This window comes from Hylobates moloch, unplaced genomic scaffold (genome assembly GCF_009828535.3).
Source record: "Hylobates moloch isolate HMO894 unplaced genomic scaffold, HMol_V3 SCAFFOLD_21, whole genome shotgun sequence".
In the NCBI taxonomy this organism is placed as follows: domain Eukaryota; kingdom Metazoa; phylum Chordata; class Mammalia; order Primates; family Hylobatidae; genus Hylobates; species Hylobates moloch.
The window spans coordinates 804,687-822,209 of record NW_026652296.1 but is presented as its reverse complement, the minus strand read 5'-3'; the positions used below and the strand labels follow the sequence as shown (position 1 = coordinate 822,209).

The 17,523-nt window shown below is 57.9% G+C and overlaps 1 protein-coding gene across 1 annotated transcript in view; it reads right to left on the bottom strand.

Moving 5' to 3' along the window:
* KCNQ2 (potassium voltage-gated channel subfamily Q member 2) overlaps positions 1-17,472 on the bottom strand; it is a 40,894-nt gene extending 23,422 nt beyond the window's left edge. Inside the window, exons 1-6 of the mRNA XM_032143092.3 lie at positions 17,267-17,472; positions 14,646-14,756; positions 13,673-13,768; positions 8,886-8,980; positions 7,009-7,038; positions 4,014-4,082 (exon numbers count right to left, since the gene is read on the bottom strand). Of these exons, the coding sequence (XP_031998983.3) occupies positions 4,014-4,082; positions 7,009-7,038; positions 8,886-8,980; positions 13,673-13,768; positions 14,646-14,756; positions 17,267-17,470 (605 nt within the window). The 5' untranslated portion in view covers positions 17,471-17,472. The remainder of the gene's footprint in view (positions 1-4,013; positions 4,083-7,008; positions 7,039-8,885; positions 8,981-13,672; positions 13,769-14,645; positions 14,757-17,266) is intronic.
* Positions 17,473-17,523: the final 51 nt, after the last annotated feature.

Sequence of the window (17,523 nt, the reverse complement as noted above, 5' to 3'; positions counted from 1 at the left end):
CCCACCCACCCCAGAGGGCCCACGGGCCTGGGAACGGGCATCCCAGGGCCCACAGAGGCAGCTCCGAGAGGGAAGAGGGACTCCACGGGGAGCCTGTGCTCTTCCGACCTGGGGGTCCCTACCCCTCCACATTTACGGACACTCATTTTAACCAGAACCACAGCAATATTAATAAAGTTCCAAAAAGGACGTGTTTGCTGAAGAAAGCTCCGGAAGCGAGTTTAATTTCAATCAATTTTCGAGACAGACTGAGCTGCTCCAACTCTTTTTTCCACGCTCATCCTAATGGAATGATTCTCTTCCGCGTGACTTTCCAGGGATGGCTCCATTGCGCCACAGTCAGTGAGCCCAGGGTTTGCACCACTGACCGACGGTCCCGGCCTCTTCCTGCAGGCAAAGCTGTCTGGGCCTTCCGGCGTCTCATTTGGGGCTGTTTCTGTGGGTAAAGGCATTATGGATTGAGTGAGAGATCGGTGGATCATGATTTGGCTCATCCATGGGGAGGCCCCAGCGATCTCATTCGAACACCTGGGCTGGTGCCCCGGCTGGTACGCCGTGTTATAAGCAGGCTCTTTGGTGCACTTCCAAATACTTCATGTGACAGGGACCGTGTTGCCGTGGAACATGGTCCACGCTCTTGGGGAGGGTCCCCCATTGCCTCCTGCAGCTCCCGGTGGCCCAGGCGTCCTTGGCTTGTGGCCGCACTGCCCCATCTCTGCCTCCGTCTCTCCATGACATTCTCTGTGTCTCTGTGTCTTCTCCTCCTCTACCTCTGTAAGGACAGCTGTCACCGGGCTAGGGCTCAAGCTGTCACCGGGCTCATCAGGATGTTCCAGCACGATCTCATCTCAAGATCCCAAGCTCAGTTACAGCTGCAAGGACGCTTTTTCCAAATCAGGTCACATTTGCACATTCTGGGACATTTTGGAGACCAGCATTCAACCCACTGCATTCCCCCGACCCCCCAAAATTCACGTCCATCTTATGTCCAGAATACACTCACCTCTCCCAAGATCCCCCAAAATCTCCACCCTCTGCAGCATGGACTGTGTGTCCAAAACCTCATCGAAATCCCATCCGTTGGCCAGGCACAGTGGCTCACACCTGTAATCCCAGCACTTTGGGAGGCCGAGGTGGGTGGATCATGAGGTCAGGAGCTCTGAGACCAGCCTGACCAACATGGCGAAACCCTGTCTCGACTAAAAATACAAAAATTAGCTGGGTGTGGTGGCAGGCGCCTGTAATCCCAGGTACTCGGGAGGTTGAGGGAAGAGAATCACTTGAATCCAGGAGGCAGAAGTTTCAGTAAGCTGTGATTGCGCCACTGCGCTCCAGCCTGAGTGACACAGGGAGACTCGGTCTCGGAGAAAAAAAAAAAAAGAAATCCCATCCATTCAAAACATCTCAAATCTCATCCTCTAAAGTCATGGCAATCACTTAAATCAGGTACGTGTGAGACCGTGGGTGTGCGCCAACCTGGGGCTAAAGTCCTCCATGCATGGGCTTGTGAATCTAGAAAATAAGCCACCTGCTTAAAATATCAACGGCAGGACAGCCCTTCCCACTCAAAAAGGGAGAGTGACAGAGGGGCCGCCGGCCACCACGGTTTCCAATCCAGCGGGGCAAACTCCACGTGGCACAGCTCTGGGGACGCTCCTTGGGGGCTCTTGGCCCCACTGGCCTCTGCGGGAACCTCGGGGTCGTTCCCCATTTCCTGAAGGGCAGCTCGTGTTCACAGCTGAGGAGCGCCACCAGCCTGTTTCCTGCCTGCAGACTCCCGAAGTTCGATGCCTTCTTACCTTCGTCCAACACTGTCTCTGCCAATCTAGTTTCTGCTGGTATGAAACTCCCCAAAACCTCCAGGGCCTCCTGAATATGCCACAGGCCGCAATGCTGTTAGACAAGAGGCCCCTCTGCACATCCTTCCCAGATAGCTCCATCTTCAGGCCTCTGCAGAGACGGTGGAGGCTGCAGCCGCACACCTGACGCCTCCAGCATGAGGCTGTCTGGCCACACCTGTGGGCTTCTCTCCAAAGCAGGCTTTGCCAACAGTGAATCTCCTAATTTAAGACCCTTTGCAAGCTGGACAGGCTGAGCACCTCCCAAACCTTCAAGTTCTGGTTTCTTACAGCAGTTCTGCCCTGAATTTTTTTTTTTTTTTTTTTGATAGTCTTTTGGCGGATCGGCCAGGTGCCGTTCTGAATCTCCCTGTTTCCTCTCATACTTTACTATGAGCAGCAGAAATAAATTAGGCTGCACCTTCCACACTTTGCTTGGAAATCTTCTTAGCTAAATATCCCAGTTCATCACTTAAGAATTCTGCCTCTGCCTGACAGTAGCGCACAGCCCAGCGGAGTCTCTGCCACCAACAACACAAGGACAGCCTTCCCTCCAGCTTCCAACAACTGCGTCCTCACTTCCTCCTGAGCCCGCATCAGAAGCACCTTCAACATCCGTGTCCCCGTGCACCATCTCTTCAGGACACCTCAGTTTCTTCCAGCCTGCGCCTCAAAATACTCACGTCCAAAATCTCATCTAAATCCCATCAGTTCAAAAAGTCCCAAATTTCATCATCTAAAGTCATCAGAGGCCGGGCACAGTGGCTCACGCCTGTAATCCCAGCACTTTGGGAAGCCGAGATGGGCAGAGCCCTTGAGGTCAGGGGCTTGAGACCAGCCTGGCCAACATGGTGAAACCCCATCTCTACCAAAAATAAAAAAACCTAGCCGGGCGTAGTAGCAGTTGTCTATAATCCCAGCTACTCGGGGGGCTGAAGCAGGAGAATCGCTTGAACCCGGGAGGTGGAGGTTGCAGTGAGCCGAAATCATACCACTGCACTCCAGCTTGGGCGAAAGAGCAAGACTCCATCTCAAAATAATAATAATAAATAAAATAATAAAGTCATCCGCATCGTTTAAAGCAGTTGTGTGTGACTGTGGGTGTCCATCATCCTGGGGCTGGAGCCCTCCACGCACGGACCTGTGATTCTAGGAAACAAGCCCCCCTGGGTCACCTGGTTCTGATGTCACGCCCACGCTTGCAAGTGTTTGGCACAGCCGCATGTGGCTCCCGGTATTAAAGTCTGGATGCATGTGCTACAGCTCCTGTAACTAAGTGCCGCTGAGTGTGTAACAACAGATGTTTGTTCTGTCACAGTCCCAGAGGCCAGAGTCCAAAATCAAGGTGTGGGCGGGGCCTGCTCCCTCCGACAGCCCCAGGAAAGGGTCCTTCCTGCCTCTTCCAGCTTCTGTGGCTCCAGGCAGCCCTTGGCTTGTGGCCACACCGCTTCACTCTCTCTCTCCATCCTAGTTGGCTGTCTCCTCTGTGTGTTTCCAAATCTCCCTCTCCTTATAAGGACACTCATCGTCAGACTCAGGGCCCGCCCGGAAAATCCAGGATGATCTGAGATCGTCCTGATAGGTTCCAGGGCAGAAGAGTGTCTCTAGGAGGCAGAAACCAGCATCCAACCCACTGGAAGCCCCTGCCCCACCAAGGGCTTTCAGACATGGAACTGCTTGGGGACAGCCCTGGGCAGGCCTGGCAGGTGCATTCGTGGTCCACCTCTCCTGCTCAGCAGGCCCTCCTGCAACCTACCTCAGCGCCCGGCACTCTTGACAGCCGTGGGCTTTGGGCCTGAAGGAGAGGCAGCAGGTGCCATCAGCACCTGAGTCACCACCAGGCACTCGGGAGGATGACAGGCTGGGACACTTTGTTGTACGACCCACACACCTGGGTCCCATTAGGAGCATGCAGAGCTCCCGGCCCCATATCAACCTTCGCCCCTCCCTCTCTGCCCATCCCCCGAACCAGCTGCCCCTCTGGGGATGGGAGCCCAGACCAGCTCAGCAGACATGGAAAGAGAAAGCACCACCATCAGCAAGTCCGGCATCCCCGCGCGTCCCAGCTCCCCTGGAGTCCCTGGGGCACTGTCCTGGGCGAGTCTTCTGTGGGCAGCTGGGGCCCCCGGGAGGACTGAGGCACCCGCCCGCCCCTCCTGGAACTCCCCGGCTGACCTGAAAGCGAGTCCAGATTTACTCTTGAGGTTCCTCAGCAGCTCCAGCTGGTTCAGCGGGGGGATGAGCCTGGGGCAAGAGAAGGAGAGCGGAGTGAGCGTCTGATCCTGGGACACCTCCCTCTGCTTGCACAGCTCCACAGGCAGGCGCCTGCGGTGTCAGACACCCAGCAGCATGTGACGTGGCCAGGCTTTCAGGCAGCTGCCCACTGGGCCCTGGGCTCAGGCCCACCTCTCTTGGGCAGGCCCGGGAGCCACCTTCGTTCTCTGGCTGTGCCTGGGGCCTTGTCAACCGGCAGGCACAGCAGGGAGGAGGGAGGAGGGCAGCCCAGCAGCCTGGAGCAGGTGGAGGAGGGCACGCAGGTACGGGGAGGCGCTACTCCCTGCCCCCCTTCTAATCCCTGAACATCCCAGAGGGACATCACCCAAATATACTTAGGGCCCCAGCCCCTCTCTACACAGCCACTTTCTCTGCCAAAGCTGGAGGAGTTGGGAGTGGGGATACAGAAAAGGATTTTGCTTGGCAAAGAGCAGCTCATTCTGGGGTCTATAGCATGAGCCCAGCCTCATCAGGCCCAAATGCCTTGGGGACCCTCCGCAGGTGGCCCAGCTCTGCTCCGAGCCCCCTTCCCAGTCCTGGTCATACCCACCCCTGTCTTACTGCCCTGCCGCCCACAGCCACCAGCAGGACCAAGTCCGGGCCCGCTGAAGCCCCCCAGGCGAGTGTGCAGGCACCTCCCCATGTCTGGGTGGGACATCCCCCTCTTCACCCCTCCCCACTCCCACCCACTTCACTCCACCCACTCCTCCTCACCGCCCGCCCGTGCCCTCACAGCACTCCAGCTCGCTTCAGCAAGAGACACCCTCCTCCGGGGCCTCCGCCCCACCCGGCTCCCTGACCCACTTGACCCCCTCCATTCCGCCTCCTCAGCCTCTGCTCCCAGGCCCTGCCATCCCATCCATGGCCTCCACCCCTCCCCACACCCACCTGTGGAGCACTCCCCACTGGGGCCGCGTCCTGGTCTCTCTGCTGCGTTGGAGGCAGGACGGCCACCTCCCAGCCCAGCCCTCACCCAGCTGACTCCCTATGCGGCTATGGCCACGGCCGCCCCCTGGAGATGCCCCTGCCCGTGTCCTCCCTCTGCCCCAGGCTGGGCCGTGGCCCACATCCCCCAGACTCTTCACCTGCCTCCCCCAGACTCTTCACCTGCCTCCCCCAGACTCTTCACCTGCCCTGCCTCTGCCCACCCAGGCCTACTTGGTCCTCCAGACGGGCATCCTTGCCACTCTCCTGACCAAACACTCGATGGCTCCCCACTGCCTCCAAAACAAAAGGATGGCTGACTCCACTGTCCCTCAGGGCCTGGCAATCACCCTCCTGCCGACTCCCACTTGGTCCAGCCACATTCCTCCCTCCAGAGCTGCCCAGAAGCCCCTCCCTGCCCCCCACCAGCCTCTGGTGCCCCCACTGCAGGCTAGGCAGGTGTGAGCTGGTAAAGCCCTGCCTGGCCCCTCTTTGTTCCCTCTGCAGCCCCAGAGGTGCCCCCAAAATGCTGGCAGGAGTGGGGCTCCTGTGAGCCCCCTCTCTGCAGAGGGCAGTCCGCTGTCCAAGTCGGGACGGAGCAGGAACCCAGGCGGCTGGTGAGCTGGTGTTGTGGGCGCAGCAGAGCCCAGACTGGCCGGAGTCTGTCTGGGGGCCACAGGTGGCTCCCCACACCTCCTTGACAGGACCCACACACACGCAGGTCCAGGTGAGAGACACACACGTCAGCCCTCAGAGCCACATAGGAGGCCATGCCTCGAACACACAGAGCAGCAGCGCCAGGGCAGACAGGCGGGCGGCAGGGCCAGGGCAGGACGGGGCTATGGGACAAGGGTGCAACAAGGGGAGGGGGCTGCCCTGGGAGAGAGCAGAGGCTGGGGAGAAGGCAGCCGGCTTCAGCACCAGCCACCTGGCCCCAGGGGCAGCAGGGACTCTGCAGACGTTGGAGATGTCTTATGGCTGAGCATGTCAGGGACAGAGGAGCCCTGGACCCACCACTGCCCAGCACCGCACCCACTTCCTTTCTGGGAATGGAGAGTCAACATTCTAACAGTTCCCAGGAAGGGCGGCCAGGTCTCTCCTCCAGGACGGGTGACTGGCCTCTGGAGGAGTCATCCAGGGCTTCTGTGCAGGAAGCTTCTGGTCTATGTGGGGAGTGGCCGCCCCAGGCTCTGCAGGGCAGTGTCATCACAGAGCACAAGCCTGCCCATCTGACAGGGAAAGGCCCTTTGTGCTGTATGGGGGTGAGGCTTCCCTTAGCGGCTCAGCGCCCTCCCGTCTGAACAAACAGCCCTGTTTCCTGCTCTCAGCAGTGGGGACAAGGTTGGGACGGCCTGGAGCCTTGGGGTTTCCCTGCGATGCCAAGGCAAGACTCAGGAGAAACTTGAGTCCAGGGCAGGAGACCCTGAGGCAGACCCCTGAGGCGAGCTGCCCCGCAGAGGCCCCCCTGTGAGCCACGGTGGGACAAGGACTGTGGCTGGCCTGGGGGTCTTGGCCTGGGAGCACCCTCTGCCCCAGATGGGTGCCCAGCGCCAGAGCGGGGGAAGCCCCCCCATCCATCATTCCTGCTCTGCTCACAGATGGGGCCCGTGGGGTGGGGACGGAGGCACGAGGGGAGCCAGGCCGGAAGCAGGACAGGACGAGACCACGGGGGACACAGGCGGGCTGGCAACAGGAAGCAGCGGCTGGGGGGAGGCGGGGCGAGAAGGGTGGATGGACCCGGGGAGGGCTGGGTTGGCACGTGGGCTCCAGGCAGGGGAGGGCCCAGGGTGATCGGGCCGCCCAGCATGGGGCCACGCAGGGCAGGGGGTGTAGGGATGCTCGGTGGGTGGGGACAGCAGTCACTCTGCAGACCGGGTGGGCCACGGGGCTCCGGGGGCTTGCCCAGTCACAGTTCCAGACACAGAACGAGAACCACACACACACACAGGGCTTCTGTCCATGCATTTCCTACCTGGAGGCCCCGTAGGTTTGAGTTTGCGAACTTTCAAGTGTTTCCACACACACAAAGGGAAAAGAACGGAAAATTTCAAAAAGAACGGGATAAGAAAAAAAAAATGAAACAAATAGTTGAGGAAAGTAGGGGAAACAACAGAACAAAGAAAATTAGCACAAGGGCTGGTTCTGTCCCCGCCCTGGGCTGAGAGAGGCCACTTTGCAGAAACAAGGGCATGGCCGACATTCCCAGAAAGACAGGCAGGGCCAGGCTCCTAAGGTCGGGCTTCCAGGAGGTGCAGGGGGGATGGTGCTGAGGGAGGGGTTGGGGCAGACCCTGGAGGGCGACTGCAAACATCAAGGACCGCCAAGAGCTCTGGCACCCTCCTCCCAAGTGACACCCTGAAAAGGCAGGTAGCAGCTGAGGACCGCCGTGGGTCTGTCCACCCTCGCCAACCCAGGATCCTCAAGAAGAATCCTGGGCTCCACCCCAGCCTAGAAGTCTCAGCCACGCTGTGCACCTGCCCCACCCTCAGGGAAGGCCCCACCCTCAGAGAAGGCCCCACCCACAGGGAAGGCCCCACCCACAGGGAAGGCCCCATCCACAGGGAAGGCCCCACCCTCAGAGAAGGCCCCACCCACAGGATAGGCCCCACACTCAGGGCAGGCTCCACCCTCAAGATCACCCTCAAGATAGGCCCCACCCTCAGGATAGGCCCCACCCTCAGGGAAGGCTCCACCCTCAGGGAAGTCCCCATCCTCAGGGAAGGCCCCACCCATAGGGAAGGCTCCAGTCTCTGAGAAGGCCCCACACTAAGGGAAGGCCCCACCCCCATGGAAGGCCCCACCTTCAGGGAAGGCCCCACCCACAGGGAAGGCCCCACCCTCAGGGAAGGCCCCACCCACAGGGAAGGCTCCACCCTCAGGGAAGGCTCCACCCACAGGGAAGGCCCCACCCACAGGGAAGGCTCCACCCTCTGGAAAGGCCCCACCCACAGGGAAGGCTCCACCCTCAGGGAAGGCTCGAGGGGACAGAAACCCCCTAGGAGCAGGTGAGGGGGGGCGCGGGAGCTGGGAAGTCCCCGGGCTCAGTTCTCCACCTCAGAGCAGAGGGCCGGCGGGCGGGCAGGGTGGTGCCCACACAGACGGACTCGAGGGGTCAGGCCCGCGTGGACCAGGAGAAAGACCCTCAGAACCCCTCATCTCAGACCTTAATTTAAGCAAGAGCCAGGCACCGAAAATCCCAGCTGGCTGCCACCTGCCCTTTTGTAAAACAAAAAAACACTGGAAAGCCGCCCTCCGACCACACAGGCTCACAGGACCTGCTGACACTGCCCCGACAGGCACTTTCTCGGCCCCCTTCTCTGCTGCCCGAGGGGCTCCAAGGTTGTCTGTGTGCTCTGTCCTGTTGGGGGACACCTGGGACCCCCAGGATAATTTGAGTCTCCTGGTCCGAAAGCCTCACCGTGATCCGGGGTTACTTTCCTGCCCCCCACGCAGGAGCCCTAGGTCCTTGCTGGCGGACGGGGTCACGGTGCTGGTTGAAGCTTGGGCACTTCGAGCTGCCGGTCCAGAGCAGCCCGGGGCAGGGGGCATTTATCTTGCGCTCCCTGGGGAGCGTCCTTGCAACGCACACAACACAGCACGACCCACGGCCAGGACGATAAAGCAAAGGGATGAGGAAATGAAAGTGAAGAGAAAGCCGCAGCTCGAACACAAAGGGCAGAATCAACGCCTCGAAATAAACCACACACAGAACTCCTTTGTGAAAAATACATACATTTTAAAGAAAAAAAAAATCAATCAAAATAATGAACAACAAAAAGTGGGGTTTAAGAACAAATGGAAAATAAAAAATGAAACAGATGCTTGGTGGCAGGTGCCCGGCGGCGGTACCTGTACATGGGCACGGTGACCGTGCGCTCGTAGTACTGCCACGTGGAGTGCAGGTCGGTGCGCGAGAGGTTGGTGGCGTAGAATCTCCAGGCCGACTGCGGAGGGAAAGACAAGGCAGTTGGCGAGGGGCAGGCGGCGAGGGGCGCGCCCAGGAGGGCCGGGCGTGGAGGGAACGGGGCAGAGGGGACCCCCATGCTGTGCGCCAGGCACTCAGGACTCTGGGCCAGCAGGCCAGGCCCCAATGCTGCATCAGCCCCACAGCCTCAGTTTACCCTCTGTAGGACAGACAGGCAAGACCGCTTGTCAGACGGTGGGGCCTGAAAGAGGGGAGCGGTCGGGGCTTGACTCGGGCCCTCAGCAAGCTCGCAGGGAGGCTGTGTTCTTTCCTTTTCATGACTCACCTGGCCCCTGGCGGGTATCGCCTGTCCTGGGGGTTACCTTCCTGCCCTCCCGGTTGGGCCCTGGGCAACCGGAGGCGCTGGGGGTATAGGTAGGGCCAGGGACCCCAGTCTCCATCCTCCCAGGGCGGGGACTCAGCCCGGCTCGGGGCATGAGCGTGTGGGTTAGACTGAACCTCGCCTGGCTGGATTTCCGTTCTCTACGCCTTTGTGTTGTTTTTCGGTGTTGAAATAGACATATCCTAAAGTTCACCATGTTAGCCATTTTAAAGCGTGCACTTCAGTAGCACCTGCACACACAGTGCTGTGCGACCACTGCCCCTAACTCCACACCTCTTCGTCGCCCCCAAATAAACCCCCTCCTACCCCCGACGTTCAGCAGGCACTCCTGGTTCCTGGTCCCCCAGGCCCTGGCCACCGCCAGGGTGTACGGGGCTCCACGGACTTCCCCGCCCTGGGTGTTTCCTGCCAAGGGCATCGCAAGCTGCGCGGCCTTCCCTGTCCGGCTCCCTCTGCTGATCGGGAAGTCCCCGCGTCGTAGCAAGGGGCAGCGCCAACTCCTCCTCGTAGGAGGATCGTATGGATACATTACATTCCGTTCATCCATTAATAGACATTTCGGCTGTTTCCACTTTTTGGTTCCTATGAGTGGTGCTGCTGTGAAATTTGTGTGCGTTTTTGGTTGAAGATCTGTTTTCAATTCTTTTGTGTCTATACCTAGAGGTAGAATGGCTGGGTCACGTGGTAACTCCACGTTACGAACTTTGGTAACTCCACGTTAGGAACTTTCTGAGAAACAACCGAACTGCTTTCCAGGGTGGCGGCATCGTTACATTCCTACCAGCAGGGGGCCCGATGTCCACACATCCTCACTACACTGATTTTCCATTTGTTAACATGTTAGCCACCCTGGCTTGGTGTGGAGGCTCACAACACCTTGGAGGCTGAAGCAGGTGGATCGTCTGACCCCAGGAGTTCAAGCCCAGCCTGGGAAACATGGCAAAACCCTGCCTTTACTTAAAACAAAAAATTAGCCAGATATGGTGGTGCACACCTGTAGTCCCAGCTCATCAGGAGGCTAAGGTGGGAGGATCGCTTGAACCTGGGAGGTCGAGGCTACAGTGAGCCAAGATCACGCAACTGCACTCCAGCCTGGGCAACAGAGCAAGACCCTGTCTCAAAAAAAAAAAAAAAAGGAAAAAAAAAAGTTGGCTACCCTAACGTGGAGCCTGAAGATGGGACTGAACTGCTGCCATCTCCGGATAAAACTCTTAATAGATGAGGAGCGGCGTTTATGGATGAGCAAAGTAAGTGGTTTCCTGGGATGGACTGTGAACGCTGCAGACAGCAGGGTAAGGTCACTTCTGTCAGGTCCCAACCAACTGAGGCCAGAGAGTACACGGTGGGAGGGCTCACGCCTGCACGGCTGAGATGAGGACCGTGTCAAAGACATTCTAAAATAACCCCACAAGGAATTCCTTGTCAGGAATGCAGCAATCCAGACAAGATGCTCTAGGAAGAACGCTGACCCAGCAGCGGCATCTCAACCAGTGAACGGATGCCAACTCTGGTTTTCAGCCTCAGAGCCAGTGACCTCTGTTTCCAAGCAGCTTATGTGAACTTCTCAGCCAGGGAGAGCTTCCCTGCCCCTCCCTCTCCGGCACACGGGCGGCTCGCCACACTGGCTCATCTCTGGGTGAGAGTCCCCCACCCTCCGGCCACAATGGTTCATCTCTGGTTATAATCCTTTCTTCTAATTCCCAAATACATTCGACATGTTTGTTGTTTTTTTTTTTGGTGGACAGAATCTACTCCAGGCAAAGATGTTGTGAACAGTGTTGAAATGACAAGAAGGATTGAGAACATTATATAAACTTAGTTGATAAAGCAGTGGCAGCATTTGGGAGGACTGACTGCAATGCTGAAAGGAGTTCGTTCCACTGTGGGTAAAATGCTATCCAACAGCATCGCATGCTACAGAGAAATCTTTCGTGAAAGGAGTGAATCGATGCAGCAAACCTCATTCTTGCCTTATTTTAAGAAATCACCACAGCCGGGCGCAGTGGCTCACGCCTGTAATCCCAGCACTTTGGGAGGCTGAGGCGGGAGGATCACGAGGTCAGGAGATCGAGACCATCCTGGCTAACACGGTGAAACCCCGTCTCTACTAAAAATACAAAACATTAGCCAGGCGTGGTGGCAGGCGCCTGTAGTCCCAGCTACGTGGGAGGCTGAGGCAGGAGAATGGCGGGAACCAGGGAGGTGGAGGTTGCAGTGAGCTGAGATCGCGCCACTGCACTCCAGCCTGGGCAACAGAGTGAGACTCCAACTCAAAGAAAAAAAAAACTCGCCACAACCCCAGCCTTCAGCAGCCCCACTTCATCAGCAGTGGCCACCAGCATCGAGCTGAGACCCCCTACCAGCACAAAGATTGCAACTCACAGAAGGCTCAGGTGATTGTTAATATTTTTTTGGCAATTAAGTATTTGTAAGTGAAAGTACGTGCAGTGTTTTACTGTTTCTTAGACATAATGCTACTGCACACTTAGTAAGCTATGGCATGGTATAAACATTGAGATAGATCTCACTGTTGCCCAGGCTGGAATCATGGCCGACCGGCTCACTGCAACCACTCCCTCAGCCTCCTGAGTAGCTGGGATTACAGGCATGTGCCACCATGCCCAGCTAATTTTTTTGTATTTTTAGTAGAGATGGGGTTTCACCATGTTGGCCAAGCTGGTCCTGAACTCCTGACCTCAAGAGATCTGCCCGCCTCAGCCTCCCAAAGTGCTGGGATTACAGGTGGGAGCCACGGTGCCCAGCCTGTAAACATAACTTCCATATGCACTGGGAAACCACGAAATTCGTGTGACTCACTTTATTGCCATATCTCTATGGTAGTGGTCTGGAACCATGGCTGCAGGTCCTCTGAGGTGTGCCCGTGGAGAGGCCCACCTGTGCTCTGGAAATGTGCACCAGCTGCTGTTAAGAGTGACCTTCGAGGGGAGCAGGGCGCACGGGACCCTGGGTGCTCAGACGCTGCTTTTTCTGGCACTATTTTAACCTTTTCACCACACGTACGTGGTCACTTTTTAAACTGTCAATAGTGGAGTGAGATTTGGGGGCATTTTTGTTCTTCTTTATACTCTTGCATGGAAATAAATCGCTGTTTGTAGTTTTTATAGTGGAAGATAAATACACACCTTAAGGTAGGCTGGACCCAGAGCCAAGACCACAAGAGGCACATCCCCTGCCGTGGCCACCGATACTCCGTGGCTTGTGGCCACGTCTCCAGTCTCTGCCTCTGTGGTCACACTGCTTTCCCCTACTCTGTGTCAAATCTCCTTCTTAGAAGGATGCATGTGATTGCATTTAGGGCCCACCTGGGGTAACCCAGGATTATCTCCATCTCAAGATCTGCTGTCCAAGACAGGAGAGCGCCTATAGCCACATCCAGCTGGCAGGGATCCTGGTCAGCTCTGCGGGTCCAGTGGATGGAAGACTTTGGGGAGCAGCTGCAAGAATGACTGGTCCCAAGGGGGTCCTGCTGTCTGTCCATATGTTCTTTTTTTTTTTCTTTTTTATTTTTTTTGAGATGGAGTCTCGCTCTGTTGCCAGGCTGGAGTGCTGTGGCCTGATCTCGGTTCAATGCAACCTCTGTCTCCCTGGTTCAAGCGATTCTCCTGCTTTAGCCTCCCGAGTAGCTGGGATTACAGGCGCCTGCCACCACGCCCAGCTAATTTTTGTATTTTTAGGAGAGACGGGGGTTTCACCATGTTGGCCAGGCTGGTCTTGATTTCCTGACCTCGTGATCCTCCCGCCTCAGCCTCCCAAAGTGCTGGGATTGCAGGCGTGAGCCACTGTGCCCAGCCATTGTCTGTCCATATTTTCAAGGTGGCTCAGGAATTACTTGTGGTTGCCAGAGTGGTCACTGCACCCTACCTGCCCCCAAATGGTGGGACGGGGCTGGGTGGGGTCCGGGCGGGCATCGTGGGGGCCCACAGCCAGCATCAGGGGTCAGACAAGGTCAGGCACTGACTCGCTGCAGTGTGTGGGCTCTGGAGCCTTGGCCCTGCAGCTGCAGAACGGGTGCGCTCACCTCCCAGGGTGCGGTGGAGAGGACCTGATGGCCGGGCCCCAGCGCCCACACAAGGCAAGGGCCACCCCAGCGTCCTCACACGAGCCACCCCTGTGCAGCCTCGGGGGTCAGAGCCATTTCTCAACACACACACTTCACATCCTCGCTCCTTCCACAGATTCCCGCAGAGGGTGAGGGCTGTGGCCCCATCCACAGACAGGGCAATGCCAAGGCCCTGGCAGCCTCCACTCCTCAACAAGGTGGGACCAGGATGAGGGCTGCGCTGGTCCCCGGGGGACACCTGGACTCACCTGGATCAGGCCTGCTGCCGGGTTCCGCCTCTTCTCAAAGTGCTTCTGCCTGTGCTGCTCCTGAACCTTCAGGGCAAAGCCAGACCCCAAGATGCCCTGCAATTCATCAGGGTCAGGCCACACCCCAGAGACCCCCCACACCCCAATTCATCAGGGTCAGACCATGCTCCGGGGACCCACACACCCCACAATTCATCAGGGTCAGACCACGCTCTGGGGACCCACACACCCCCCAATTCATCAGGGTCAGACCACGCTCCGGGGACCCACACACCCCCCAATTCATCAGGGTCAGACCCATCTCCACCGATCCATGCCTCCCCCACCTTCATCAAGGTCAGACTGCATCCAGGAACCCACATCCCCACAATTCGTCAGCATCAAGAGGAAGGAACCCTCTGGCTTGCAGGAGACATGGCAGGACCCACAATGAACCCAGGGTGGCCTCTCTTTCCCTTCCACACAGAGAGTCTGCACGCCCATCTTGAAGGGCACACAGTGAAGGGGACACCAGGGCCAGCCTCTCGCCGTGCACCAGCTGCCCTGCCCTGCCCTGCCCTGGGCAACAAGGGTTGACAGGGCCCCTCCACCTCCCTCTGAGCTGGGTGGGCCTCACTGCCTGGAGACCCACAAGGGAGCTGTGTCACCAGCCGCCCTGCTCCTGGTCACAAGGACCTTCTGCTGGGCCCCACTCAGACTAAGAGGGGCCACCAGTGACTAACAGAGCCCCCCGAAGCTACAGCTGCAGCCCTGGGCATGCTCCTGCCGGGGCTGGAGAACCCCCATTCCAGTCCTTGGGCAACAAGGCCTCTGACCCTGAGATGCCATCTCCAGCTCCTGGGGACTGTGCACCTGCTGAGAGCCGCTCCTGCCCCACGTCCCTCCTAGGGAACTGTGCCCAGGGGCCTGTGGTCACCTCGGGAGCCTACAAGACCTCCTCCGCTCCACGGCAGGCGGGGGCAGCCGGACTTACCGCAGGCAGCGCGAAGAAGGAGACGCCGATGAGGGTGAAGGTCGCCGCCAGGAGCCTGCCGTTCCAGGTCTGGGGGTACTTGTCCCCGTAGCCAATGGTGGTCAGCGTGATCTGTGGGACCGCAGGCTCTAGTCACACGAAGGGCCTGCTCACACCCCTGAGGGCAGGCTGGACACCCGCCGGCTACTCGGGGCTTGGGATGGGACAGATGCGGGGCCATCCCCGTGTCACCACCCACAGGGGGGCCCAGTGAGGCCAGGGTCGGTGTCGGCCGCCCTTCATCCCCAGAGCCCTCTCTCCTCTTCCCCTACAGGCCAGAAGCGGGGTCCAACCAGGAGGCATGTTTTTGAAGACATGAAACAGTGACTATTGCCATTCTCAACTCAACCAAATGACAGCAAGGGTTGAGGGGAAAGGCAGAAAACCAGGAGGAAGAGGATGGGGACTGCGACAGAGATAGAGACAGAGAGACAGAGAGACAGAGACAGATAGAGAGACAGAGAGACAGAGACAGAGAGACAGAGGCAGAGATAGAGACAGAGATAAAGAGACAGAGAGATAGAGAAACAGACAGAGACAGACAGACAGAGACAGAGGCAGATACAGAGAGATAGAGACAGAGACAGAGACAGAGAGATACACAGAGACAGAGAGATACACAGAGACAGAGAGACAGAGACAGAGTCAGAGAAAGAGATAGAGACAGATGTGCAAAGAGATAAACAGAAAGAGATAAAGACAGAGAGATACACAGAGACAGAGAGACAGAGAGATACAGACAGACAGACATGGACCTGGCACAGTGGCTCACACCTGTAATCCCAGCACTTTGGGAGGCCAAGGCCGGTGGGTCGCTTGAGCCCAGGAGTTCAAGACCAGCCTGGCCAACATGGTGAAACTCTGTCTCTACTAAAAATACAAAAATTAGCCAGGTGTGGTGGTGCATGCCTGTAATCCCAGCTACTCAGGAGGCTGGGGCAGGAGAATCGCTTGAGCCCAGGAGGTTGAGTCTGCAGTGAGCTCTGACTGCACCACTGCACTCCAGCCTGGCTGACAGAGTAAGATCCCGCCTCAAAAAAAAAAAGAGAGAGAGAGAGACAGAGATGGCAGAGAGACGGGCGGGGCAGTGAGACATGGACCCTGGCCAGAATGCTGTAAGGAACAGGGGAGTCGAAAGAAGCCAGAGAATCCCGGGGCAGTTTCCGAGCCCGAGTCCCACTGAGGGCCAAGTCTGTGGAAGGGGGCCAGGCCCTGCACCCCTCCCCAGGGGGGTCAGATGGATGGGACACTTTCACACACAGCTCTCCAAAAATTTCTGCCCGTGAAATGTTCTCAGCTAGCCATCTGACCTGCTCCTTCAAAGTGGAGGCCAACTCAAGGAAAAGGAAGCTGGAGGCCTGGCAGATAGGGCCTGGCCTGCGGGGGAGGTGAGGGCGGGGTTCCCCCCACACTGCTGAGGACCCCCAAAGGCCGCAAGAAAGGGAAACTGGGGGTAGCTCTCATCCCAGTAGGAGGTACACAGTCAGCGTGTTTTAATCAGGAAATACCAGCATCCCTATTTGCTATTTAAGACTAATCAGGTAAACCCCCAAAGAAAAACACAGAAGCAGCCGCATCCGCCGCAGAGGGACCCAGAGGGGAGGGCACCGCGGCCGAAGACTGGGGCTGTATTCCCACCATAAGGCTTAGGAACTGTCTGACATTTAAAAATATACACAAGCATTACTCTGAAAAAACACCCAATCGTAAAGATAAGAAGGCTGTTGCCCACAAAAGACCTGGGGGATGGGCTTGTCCCCATCGAAAGCCCTAGGGCCCGGCAGTCACAGCTCAGGATGCCCCGGGCCCCACGCTGACCCTGTGGCAGGGCCTGAACCACCCATGATGGTTCAGTGAGTCCAGGTCGTCTGCCTGGTCCGCAGCCTGGGCCCCGGGGCACGCTCAGCTCTTAACCCCCACCCAAGCCCCGCCTGGAAAGACAGTGTCCAGGTCTCATGAAATTGATAAAATAACTTCAGATCAGCTGCATCCGGCTTAGGCACCAGGTGGAGCTGCCCATGCCTTCCTCCCAGGGCTGAGCCCACTCGGCCGGCATGTGTGGGGCTAGGCCCGGGGTCTGGTCTCAGCCTCCCAGGAGACCACAGACCCTTCCCCTGCACACCACCAGCCTGAGGGTGTCTGTGGCCCCAAGCAAGGAGGAACCTGGGGCCAGATCTGTTCAGACCTGATCAGAGTGGGGCCTGCAGAGCCACCTGGTCTCCAAAAACTCAGGGCTGCCCAGGACAGATCTCCTAGGGATGCTTCTCCCCTTCCCCCAACAATCGGGACACGGAGCAGGTGGAGGGTCACTCAGGAGGAAAGAAGATGCCCACCACGGCTGAGCTCAGGCTCCCTGGGGCCCAGCCCTCCCCACCCGCTCCCCCACCAGCTTGGCAACCACCACCCCACCTCAATCACAAGCCATCATGACCACAGGCGGCCAGCAGGTGGCCCCAAAGAGACGTATGGAGCCGGCTCAGCCAGTGAGAGCCTGGTCCCAGCACAGGGACAGGAGTGTATCCTCAGCCAGTGGGTGGGCAGGCAGGATGGCAGGGAAAGGGAAAGCCACAATGACAACTCACCAGGCCCCACCAGAGTGCATCCGCGTAGGTGTCAAAGTGGTCGTTCTCCCCCTTCTCTGCCAAGTACACCAGGAACGAGGCCAGGATGAGACAAAGGAAGCCAATGTACCAGGCAGTGACCAGCTCCTGAGAGGCAGACAGCACCACCATCATGACCACCATCACCACCATCACCATAAGCATCACCATCACCATTATCACCATCATCACCATCACCACCATCATCACCATCACCATCATCACCATCACCACCATCA